The sequence below is a fragment of the Mustelus asterias genome, chromosome 9, assembly GCF_964213995.1.
Source record: "Mustelus asterias chromosome 9, sMusAst1.hap1.1, whole genome shotgun sequence".
Classification (NCBI taxonomy): domain Eukaryota; kingdom Metazoa; phylum Chordata; class Chondrichthyes; order Carcharhiniformes; family Triakidae; genus Mustelus; species Mustelus asterias.
This window is the reverse complement of record NC_135809.1, coordinates 129950455-129962647: the sequence shown is the minus strand read 5'-3', so window position 1 is coordinate 129962647 and position 12193 is coordinate 129950455. Positions and strand designations below refer to the sequence as shown.

The 12193-nt window shown below is 44.5% G+C and overlaps 1 protein-coding gene across 4 annotated transcripts in view; it reads left to right on the top strand.

Moving 5' to 3' along the window:
- Positions 1-12193, top strand: part of mettl15 (methyltransferase 15, mitochondrial 12S rRNA N4-cytidine) — a 149740-nt gene that overhangs the window by 65548 nt on the left and 71999 nt on the right. For all 4 annotated transcript variants that reach the window (XM_078221018.1, XM_078221020.1, XM_078221021.1 and 1 more), the window contains exon 2: positions 5110-5246. In XM_078221018.1, coding sequence (XP_078077144.1) covers positions 5110-5246 — 137 coding nt within the window. The remainder of the gene's footprint in view (positions 1-5109; positions 5247-12193) is intronic.

Here is a 12193-nt window from a genome sequence, read left to right as displayed (position 1 = left end):
CCGAACTCTGGAATACCCCCACTGCTTCTCTACCTCACTTTCCAACTTTAAGACATTTCGTAAGACCTACCTCTTCAACCAAGCTTTTGGTCATCTGATCTAATATTCCATTATGTGGTCCATAGAAACCCTACAATGTAGAAGGAGGCCATTCGGCCCATCGAGTCTACACCGACCACAATCCCACCCAGGCTCTACCCCCATATCCCTACATATTTACCCGCTAATCCCTCTAACCTACCCATCTCAAGACACTAAGGGGCAATTTTAGCACGGCCAATCAACCTAACCCGCACATCTTTGGACTGTGGGAGGAAACCGGAGCACCCGGAGGAAACCCACGCAGACACGAGGAGAATGTGCAAACTCCACACAGACAGTGACCCGAGCCGGGAATCGAACCCAGGTCCCTGGAGCTGTGAAGCAGCAGTGCTAACCACTGCTCTACCGTGCCGCCAGTTTCATACATTGTTTTATTATGCTCCTATGAAGCCCCTTTGGACATTTTGTTATGTTAAAGGCACTATATAAATACAGCTTGTTGAATCGTGAGAGAAAAATATAGTTTAAAATAATCTTTTTGTTTTGGCCCACTTAGTCTAATTAATTACCACAATGTATTTTCTGGATGCTTTCCTCAAGAGATAAGAAATAATGGTTGAATGGAAAGGAATAATATGCTTTCAAATTATATTGGTGGCCAAATTTACATGCCATTGACTGAAGAAAAGCCTTCACCCAACTAGGAGGGTCAGAAAACTGGTAACATCATACCCTATCATTGTAAAATCTTGAAAGTCTCCAGCAGGGTGTTAGTTTTCCAGGCTGCTGGCTACAAAGAAAATTCTGATCTGTAGCTGCTGGAGAGTTGATTAAGTATGTATGACTGCTTTTTATGTATTAAGACAGATTATATCTTAACAAAATTAGGTTTAGTTATAAATTCACTTGAAAGAAGAGACACATTTAGAAACAATTGTGAGCACACTATGAGCGCAAATTAATTATGAATGATGTGCGTACCGTAGTGATCTGCAATACAATCCCATCCATTCACCCACTCTGCAACTAGCCAAGAATGCATTGTGGTTTATTTTTGTTTTGATGCATTTGTGAACAAACTAAATAGGAAATATTGTTTTTGTAGTGTTGACGAAGTAAGTATTTAGCCATAATTTAAACATTTTGTGACTTACAATTATCTTTCGAACCTGACTGCAACTAATAAGTTCCGGTCTCTGCCGCTATTCTCATTCATCAGTGTTGTATTGAATGTCTTCACACTTCAGTTGTTTAACTAAAGCTGAACTCTCATTCTTGACATATTCCATGAATCATGTGCTTACAGATGTTTCTGAAATCCAGGTTTGTCATAATGTTTACCTATTCAGAAATTACAGTGAAAATGAACATTGACTTGTTTCAATTACACCGTATGAAAGCTTATTTGAAAAGTGATTTACATAAATTTGTCCATGCACTGTGTCTATATGAACTTGTCACTTTGCAATTAGACCCTCCTGGTAATGGAGACTCTGATGAGGCTTAGTGTCATGTCTCACAGCTCTTCAGCCTGAATTACATTGCCCTGTTACAATTTGTCTCCACTGTGTAACCATGCTTCACCTAAAGACCACAATTGGTTTGGATTCCCCGCGTGCAACGCCACGGAAGACCGATAATAACATCAATAATAACTTGCGTTTAAATAGTGCCTGCAGAAAAACACCCCAAAATGTTTTACAGAGGCATTATCAGATAAAGATGGACATCAAAGCAAGAACAAAATATTAAAAAGGATGACCAAAATATTTTTGTCAAAGTGGGCTTTAATAGGGTCTTAAAAGAGGAGAGGAATGGAGAGACATGGGGATTTTAGGAGGGAATTCCAGAGTGGAACCTAAATGACTGACAGCACAAATACTGGTGGCAAGATACAGAGTAAGAGTTTAAACAACACCAGGTTAAAGTCTGGACTTTAACCTGGTGTTGTTAAAACTCTTACTGTGTTTACCCCAGTCCAACACCGGCATCTCCACATCATGGCAAGATACAGAGTCAGAGAAATATAGGTTTTGAGAGTGAGGGGTTTGTAGGACTCGAGAAGCTTTCAGATATAAGAAGGGGTGGGGCTATAATGGGAATTAGCATGAAAATGAGAATTTTAGTTTAAATGCTTTGAAATCCGGACCAATGAAGATCAGCAGAAGAAAATAATGCTTGTATTTAAGAGACAGGATTTTGCATTGAGATTAGCATCCAGAAATTCACCACTCATGCAATAAATTCCTCTGTATGATTGCAATAATTGTGTAAGGGTTTTCATATAAAGTAGAATTCCCTTACTTTCAAAAGAAAGAAGGTTTATTTAATGAAATTCTCCTGTGACGAGTAAAGCTATTTAAAAGAAGTTGTTTGATTGGAATTGTGTAGGTCTTTAACAATTGTATATGAGTAATTCTAAAATATTCACTGCATTCATTTGTATTAGTAGTGCCTTGCGCTTCCAAGTGTATGTGGAAAACACATTTAAGTTGAATTAACTGGGTTTTATTGAATTAAAGGTTTTGACATTTTCTGTTGACATTTTTCTTACGCCCTGATTTTGGGATCCATTTCCTCCACTGAAGGTGCTCTGTAACTGCAACTTTTGTCAAGATAAATACTGATCATTCTGGATAGTTTTTATGTAACTGATGGCCAGTCTAAATATATTGTGAGGAGGTAGTTGGTCAAGTTATAGAACCACGCCTCAAAATTCCCATTAGCAATACAATGAATACAATACAATATACTAATTACTCTGCCATTTCGCCAATTCCACCATGGTGCCACCACCAAACACATGTCCCCCTCCAATCCCCTGTCAGCATTGTGAAGGGACTGTTCCCTCCACAAGACCTTGAGTCCACTTCTCTATCACCCCAACACCTCAGCCCCTTCCCACAGCATCATCCCACGCAGTCGCAGGAGATGTAGCAGCTTCCTCCTTACCTCCTCCCTCCTCACCTCGCCAATGCCCCAAACATTCCTTCCAGCTAGAGCAGCGATTCACTTGTGCTTTTTCTTTGGTTTAGTCTGCTGTGTTCACTGCACACAGTGCGGTCTCTTCTAAACTGGGCAGACCAAACACAGGCAGGGTGACTGCTTTGTGGAACACCTCTGTACGCAAGCATGACTCCCATCTTTTGGTTGCTTGCCGTTTCAGTTCGCCATCTTGTCCTCTTGCTCACATTTCTGTCCTCAGCCTGGTACGTTGTTACAGTGAAGCCCAGCACAAGCTGGAGGAACAACAGCACATCTTCCATCTCATCCACACGTTCCCAGCCCCACCCCCCACCTCTCCGCCCCACAACCATTTCACTTAATGGTGTGGCTGAGGAAGAACAATTTAATTTTACCTACAGTTAAACTTGGCATGAGATTTACCTAGTGACATTCTGCTCTGTTCCCGCTTTCTTCTATTTTAATCTGCTTTACTGAACAAAACACACTTTAAACCAGCAGGATTATAAAATATGCACATCCAGGTCTGATTACACCATTGGGCATTTTCAGTTTTATTTGGTGATATGAGTGGGGAGGTCCTTATGGCTTTCTGACCAAGTGGTGGTCAAATTTGAAAGAATCATAGAATCCTACAGTGTAGAATCCTACAGTGCAGAAGGAGACCATTCGGCCCATCGATTCTGCACCGACCACAATCCCATCCAGGCCCTATCCCCATATCCTCATGCATTTACCGCAGCTAGCCCCCTTGAAACTAAGGGGCAACTTAGCATGGCCAATCCACCGAACTCGCACATCTTTGGACTGTGGGAGGAAACCAGAGCACCCAAAGGAAACCCACGCAAACACGGGGAGAACGTGCAAACTCCACACAGACAGTGACCCAAGCCAGGAATTGAACCCGGCTCCCTAGCGCTGTGAGGCAGCAGTGCTAACCACTGTGCCACCGTGCCGCCCACGGATGAGTTGTTCATCCTTTTGTTTCATTTTTCCTATAGGTCCTACACATCTCTTTCCTGGCAAGAATCACCCCAAGCGCCAAAAAAATGTCTTAAGTTTAGGTAGATTGCGATCTGGATCACACCCACTCATCCAGTGGGAATCGCACTGCTTTTCCCTCTGGTTTGTTTTGATTTATTATTGTCACATGTACTAGTATACAGTGAAAAGTATTGTTTCTTGCGTGCTATACATACAAAGCATACCGTACATAGAGAAGGGAAGGAGAGGGCGCAGAATGTAGTGTTGCAGTCATAGCTAGGGTGTAGAGAAAGATCAACTTAATGCGAGGTAGGTCCATTCAAAAGTCTGATGGCAGCAGGGAAGAAGTTGATCTTGAGACGGCTGGTATGTGACCTCAGACTTTTGTATCTTTTTCCCGACTGAAGAAGGTGGAAGAGAGAATGTCCTGGGTGCGTGGGGTCCTTGATTATGCTGGCTGCTTTTCCGAGACAGCGGGAAGTGTAGACAGAGTCAGTGGATGGGAGGCTGGTTTGAATGATGGACTGGGCTTCGTTCATGACCCTTTGTAGTTTCTTGCGGACTTGGTCAGAGCAGGAGCCATACCAAGCTGTGATACAACCAGAAAGAATGCTTTCTATGGTGCATCTGTAAAAGTTGGTGAGAGTCGTAGCGGACATGCCAAATATCCGTAGCCTTCTAAGAAAGTAGAGGTGTTGGTGGGCTTAACTGGGGACAACACTTAGAAATCTTTTGGAAAAAATGTGCCCATCATGTTTCATGATGTTTCGTAGAAATCCCAAATTGTTTCTCAACAGGCTATTAATTAATATTCATTAATATTTTTCTCACCTGGCTGGTGAGGAAATAGGAAACATGTCCTTCACAGGTTGGAAGAGCTGTTTACTAATTTAAAGCTGTGGCAAATCTACTGGTGCCCCCTTACATGAATACTTCCCATCTACACATGGCTCGGGTATACAATTAAACAAATATACATATATATATGTATATATTTATTTTCAATAGAATGTCATTTTTTGTTTCCTGTGTGTTGGGAAAGTTGTACAATGACACATTGTGTCTTTGAAAAGGATTTCTTATTCTAATTTATTTGACATCCTTTGCCATTTTTTCCAGATATTTTTAGATATGACATTTGGAGCTGGAGGCCATACAAAAATGATCCTTTCGCAAGCTTCTGACATCTCAGTGTTTGCCTTAGACAGAGATCCAGTAGCGTATGGAATCGCTAAACAGATTTCCCAGGAATATCAGTAAGTAACTTACAGATGGATCTTGTTTTCTGTTAAATGTTTAAGACGTAGGTATTACGGACCATGTTTTCTAATGATGGTCTTGTTTGTTGCTAAAGTTGCGAGGATTTTTTAAAAATGCAGGACTGAAACGGTCTCCTAATGAACTGTTTCTTGCTGAACAATGATTAAACTTTGCCCAGTGATTCGAAGAATAAAACATGAGAAAGAAAATTGGAAATTAGCAGAATGGTGATAGTTTACAATATTGCCTAATCTTGCAAGGCCAGTAAGTTTTGAACCTTACAACAGTTAGTCAAAGAATAATACAATACAGGAACAGGCCCTTCGGTCCACCAAGCCTGCACCAATACGTGGTTTCCATCATAGAATCGTAGCATCCCTACAGTGCAGAGGGAGGCCATTCAGCCCATCGAGTCTGCACTGACCAGAACCCCATCCAGGCCCTATTCCTGTAACCCCACATATTTATCCTGCTAATCCCCTAACACTAGGGTCAATTTAGCATGGCCAATCCACCTAACCCACACATCATTGGACCATAGGAGGAAAACGGAGCACCTGGAGGAAACCAACGCAGACATGCAGAGAACGTGCAAACTCCACACAGTGAACCAAGGCCGGAATTGAACTCGGGACCCTTGCGCTGTGAGGCAGCAGTGCTAACCACTGTGCCACCGTGCCGCCCCACTGTTTGCCTCCCGTTCATGTGTCTATCAAGATATTGTATTAATTTAAAGATGTATTTTAGGTTGTAAAGTTGTTTTTTTGCAGACCAAAATACTTCCGCACTTTGCCAACAAATTGTCATGACTCCCTTTCTGCCGTTCAAGATCATAGTATAATTACAAATGAGGAAAGTCATTTGGCCTAATTTAATTAATCCATCCAGAAAGATTCTAAATCCCTTATTTCAGGATTCAGTTATTTCTTAAATGAATCAAGCTTTATGCCTCTACCTCTACTCTTGTGCAATCCCGTGATGGAAAGTATCACCAATGTTACTATCTTAAATATTATCAGAAATGTACCCAGGATGTGTTTAACAGAGACTGCTGGAAACAGTGCACCCAAACATTTATTAACTATGTACAACTATATATAGGGACAGGGTAATGTTCTCCATATTCTCCCTTGAACACACTTGAATCAGTAAACAGAGATTCCTTAATAAAAGCAAATCACTGCGGATGCTGGAATCTGAAACCAAAAAGAGAAAATGCTGGAAAATCTCAGCAGGTCTGGCAGCATCTGTAAGGAGACAAAAGAGAAATGAGTTTCGAGTCCAGATGACCCTTTGTCAAAGCTAAAAGGCATCGAAAAAGGGAGATATTTATACTGCAGGATGAGGGGATGAAAGATGAGTCATAGCCACAAAAACAAGGGGAAAAGACTGCTAATAGCTGTCCATAGAGAGAATAAAGGGTGTGAATGGCCAAACGGCAGAGAAGCTAAATTGAGAGGGTAAGCTGTGACAGATGAAGGTGTTGGGGGAGGGGTGGTGAAAATGGATGGGACAGATGTAAAATTTAGAAAAGGAGAAGCAAAGGGAGAGAGAAGGGAAGGGGGGGGGAAGAAAAATGAAGAAAGACAATAAAGAAATAAAAGGTAGACAACAGTAAAAAATAAAATAAAATGAAAACAAAAGGGTCGAGGTGGGGTAGAGCTAATCATCTGAAGTTGTTGAATTCGATGTTGAGACCGGAAGGGCCCAGCCGGAAGATGAGATGCTGTTCTTCCAGTTTGCGTTCAGTTCACTGGAACATTGCAGCAGGCCAGGGACAGGCATATGGGCATGGGAGCAGGACCAAGTGTTAAAATGGCAGCAACTGGAAGGTCAGGATCCTGATTGTGCACAGACCGAAGGTGCTCAGCAAAGCGATCACCCAGTCTACGCTTGATCTCTCCGATACAGAGGAGACCACATTGGGAGCAGTGACACCAAATTGAAAGAGATGCAAATGAAACACTGCTTAACCTGAAATGAGTGTTTTGGACCTTGGATGGTGAGCATGGAAGAGGTAAAGGGACAGGTGTTACACCTTCTGTGATTGCATGGGAAGGTGCCATGAGTGAGGGGAGAGGTGTTGGGTATAGTGGAGGGGTGGTCGAGGTTATCCCGGAGGGAACAGTTTCTGCAGAATGCTGACAGAGGGAGTGAAGGGAAGATGTGTTTGGTGGTGGCATCATGCTGGAGTTGGCGAAAATGGCGGAGGATTATGCTTTGCATGTGGAGGCTGGTGGGGTGAAATGTGAGAACAAGGGGGACTCTATCCTTGTTCTGGAAGGAAGGGGAGGTGCTGAGGGTCGTGGCGCGGGAGGTGGACTGCACGCTGTTCAGGGCCCTGTTGACAACTGTAGATGGGAATCCACGGTTGAGGAAGAAGGAGCACACATTAGAAGCACCACTTTGGAAAGTGGCATCATTGGAACAAATGCGACGGAGGCGAAGGAGCTGAGAGAAAGGGATGGAGTTCTTACAGGATGTAGGGTGTGAAGAACTGTAGTCCAGATAGCTGTGGGAGTCAGTGGGCTGGTAATGGATATTGGTAGACAGTCTATTGTCGAAAATGGAGACAGAAAGGTTAAGGAAGGAAAGTGTCTGAGATGGACCAGGTGAAGGCGATGGAGGAGTGGAAACTAGAAGCGAAGTTGATTAATTTTTCGAGGTCTGGACGAGAGCATGAAGCAGCACCAAAATAGTCATCCATGTACCGGTAAAGGATTTGTGGGAGGGGACCTGGGTAGGCCTGGAACAAAGAATGTTCCACATATCCCATAAAAAGACAAGTGTAGCTAAGATCCATGCAGGTGCCCATTGCTACTCCCTTGATTTGGAGAAAGTGGGATGAGTTAAAGGGGAAGTTGTTGAGAGATAGAATGAGTTCGGTCAGGCGGAGGAGAGTGGTGGTGGATGGGAATTGTTCAGGCCTCTTTTCAAGAAAGAAGCGAAGAGCTGTCAGGCCATCCTGGTGTGGGATGGAGGTGTAGAGAGATTGCACATCCATGGTGAATAGGAGGTGGTTAGCCACCCCCCCCCCCCCCCCCCCCCCCCCGCCCCCCCATCCCCACCTCGCATCTTCATCTGTCACAACTTACCCTCTCATTTTAGCTTCTCTGCCGTTTGGCCATTCACACCTATACCCTTTATTCTCTCTATGGGCTGCTATTAGCAGTCTTTTCCCCTGGTTTCTGTGGCTATGACTCATCTTTTATTCCCTCACCCTGCAGTATAAATATCTCCCACTTTTTCTGCCTTTTAGCTTTGACAAAGAGTCGTCTGGACTCAAAACGTCAGCTCTTTTCTCTCCTTACAGATGCTGCCAGACCTGCTGAGATTTTCCAATAGAGATTCCTTTTTCTGGTAAAAATGATGAACAGATGTTCTCTTTTTCTTCTTGTTCTTTGTACCGCCTTTTGAGGACATTCTGCTGGCTGCTCTTTCTCAAAGCAACGAGACTTGGTCAGCTTCTGTTAAGGTTTGCATAGCTGTAGTGGGTCGACAGTCGTCTGATCCAGCAGTTTCCTTGCTTGGCAAAAGTATTTGTTGCTTGGGTATGTCCAGTGATTGGTGCCCTCTGAATGAAGTGTTGTGCACTCCCAATGTTTCACTCAGTAATGAATCAGATGGACAAACAGAAGAATGGCTCTCATTTGGGAGGTGGAGGCATCATGGTATTTTCACTAGACTAGTAATCCAGAGACCCAGGGTAATGCTCCGGGTACCCGGGTTCAAATCCCACCCTGGTAGATGGTGAAATTTGAATTCAATAAAAATCTGGAATTAAAAGTCTATTGATGACCATGAAACCATTGTCAATTGTTGTAAAAACCCATCTGGTTCACTAATGTCCTTTAGGGAAGGAAATCTGCCGTCCTTACCCGGTCTGGCCTACATGGGATTCCTGACCCACAGCAATGCTCTTCAATGCCCTCTGAAATTGCCCTGCAATCCTCTCAGTTCAAAGGCAATTAAAGAAGGGCCATAAATGCTGACCCAGCCAGCGATGCCCACATCCCATGAATGAATGAACAAAATAATTGGAGTTAATGGTACTTGTCAGTACTGTCGGGTTTTGTCTTTCTGCTGGTTATTGACACGTGCATACCCAGTGAGTTTGTTGTTCATTAGGTATTGGCATTTCAAGAGTTCTAGCAGGCAAGGCAACAATTGGAATAGAACAGGATATTACCTCAGGCTGTTTGACTTTACAGTGCTGCACTGGAACAGGTTGTTCTGCTGCTTCTACTTAGATCCAGAGAAATTACACATCCTTGTTTCTCTGAAATATGTGTGAGATCAGTAGCAGGTACATCAGCTATTTCAGTCACTTCTTCTTCAGCCTTGACCCCAGGGTTTAGGGGGATCAGCTTTTTTGTTCTGCACTTCTCTCACTTGTCAGAGCTTCTATTCTTAGTTTCTCTTCACAAACGTCAGTGGCAGCATCAGGTTGTTCTTTGCCATCACTGTCTTTAGAACCATGCGGATTGTCAGTCTGGTTGCTTTCACTTGTAACGTTCTGCTCACACTCATTAATGGTATCTTGGTTATCAACCTCAACTACTATGGCATTGTGGTAATGTCACTGCACCTGTAATCCAGAAACCCAGACTAATGTTCTGGGGACGAGGGTTCAAATCCCAGTTCGTGGAAATTAAATTCAAATAATAAATCAGGAATTGAAAATGAGTCTTAGGGCCTGATTTTACCATTTTCATTCTGATTGCTGAATCTGGGTGTAATTCAGATCCGACTTAGAAATCTGCTTTCAGGCGCCTCCATACACACTCAGCCTGAAAAAAAAATCACCAGTCCCATTCGCGCTGTGGGCGGGGCTTAGCGCACCCGAAACAATTGGAGCTCTGAACTGCGCATGCGCAGTTAGAAAAAAAATTGAAAAAGTGCACCCATGTCAGATCGCTGCTGGGCCGCAGAAAGCGGAGAAAGCGGCCCGGGAGCGCAAAGTGGGAGCGATGGTCCCCACAGATATCACTGTCCCCCATATCCGCCCCGCCCGCTACCTAGACTGATCGCGACTCCCTGCCCCCTTCAACCCCCCCCAACCGATCGCCCGCAGAGTGGCAGCGGACCCCCCTGTCCCCCTCTTCCCACCCCCACCAGAGATCCATCTGTCCCCTCCCCACCAGTGAGTGGTCGGGCTTCCCCTCCCCCCACCAAAGAATGGTCTGGCCTCACTCCCCCCCCCCCCCGCCCAAGAGAACGATCTGGCCTCATCCCCCACCCCTCCCCCATCTCCAGAGGAACATCTGACCCGCCTCCTCCTCCCTCCTTACCAGACAACGATCAGGATTCCCCCCGCACCCCCCATCACCAGACAACGATCAGGATTCCCACCGCCCCCCCACCACCAGACAACGATCGGCCCTCCCCCCCACCAGACAACGATCGGGCCTTGCTCCCGCCCCCCCTCCCCACCAGAGATACATCTGACCCGCTTACCCCTCCTCCTCCCCCGTCAACCAGAAAATGGCCTCACTCCCCTCCTCCCCCCCCCCCCCCTCCCCCAACCAGAGAATGATCTGGCCCACCTCCCTCCTCCCCCCCACCACTGATCTGAGTCAGAGAGCCGTTGGAAGCTCTGAACTCTCTCTTCAGCAGCTGGAGCGCCCGATTCAGACTTTTATTCAGCAGGTTCATTTCGGCGCAATTCCGGATCGGCGAACACGGCAGTAAAGGAGGAAATGCTGATAGATTTGGGCAGGCAGTTCATTAATTCAATTGTAATACATGCAAATACATTTAAATCGCCGTTGCGCCCGTTTGGGGCGCAAAGTGGATCGCCGCCATTCCCAGGTTTCGGTAAAGTGGCCATCTGCGCGGACGCAGGCGCGGATCGCGTTAATGGCCTCACACCCGACTTTACCACATTGGGCATGACGCAATGGTAAAATAGGGCCCTTAGGAACAATTTTCGATTGTTGTAAAAACTCTTCTAGATCACTATTGGGCTTTGTTGTAATAATCTTTCAGCTAATCCATTGGTTGTTAAGGTGTGGATTTTGTATGCTAAATACCATTTACTTTGAGGTAATCCTAAAACTCTTGTGAAGTAATCTGTGAACCATTATCGCTAACAGTCTGGTCCGGTTCACCAAATCTTGCAAAAGATTTGTCAGGTTTTTCAATGGTTTATTCAGATGTAATAGATCTCATACTAACAACTACTGGCCACTTCGAGTCTGCATCAGTTATGGCAATGGACATGTAATCCTCAAACAGACCAGCAAAATCTACCTACAATTGTTGCCATGGCATTTTGGACCACTCCCAAGGGTGTAAAGGAGACCACAGTGCTATATTTCTTATTGGTACACAGGATCGACACTGTCCCACTTTTATTTAAATCTGAGCATCCAGACCCGGCCATCAAAAATAATTACATGCTAATCCCTTCATCCAGACTATACCAGGATGTCCTTTATGTGGTTCAGTAAGAAGTCTCACAACACCCGGTTAAAGTCCAACGCTGCTCCTTCATCAGATGAGTGGAGGTCGGGTCACAAACGCAGCATATATAGACAAAGACACAATTGCAAGATAATTACAGGTTGGAATGTGAAGAATGGTTGGAATGTGAGTCTTTACAGGTAATCAAGTCTTTTACAGGTACAGACAGTGTGCATGGAGAGAGGGATAATCACAGGTTAAAGAGGTGTGTATTGTCTCAAGCCAGGACAGTTAGTAGGATTTTGCAAACCCAGGCAATATGGTGCCATGTTTGGACTTTAACCTGGTGTTGTGAGACTTCTTACTGTGCCTACCCCAGTCCAACGTTGGCATCTCCACCTTTATGCAGTTGTTTAGGAACTCTTCCAAGCAGACGAAGAGGAATGATCACTCGGATTCCCCACAATAGACACCCACCTTGGACGGTCAACTCAAGTTTGCTTGACACATATAGTTTCAAATCAGGATGTGGATGATC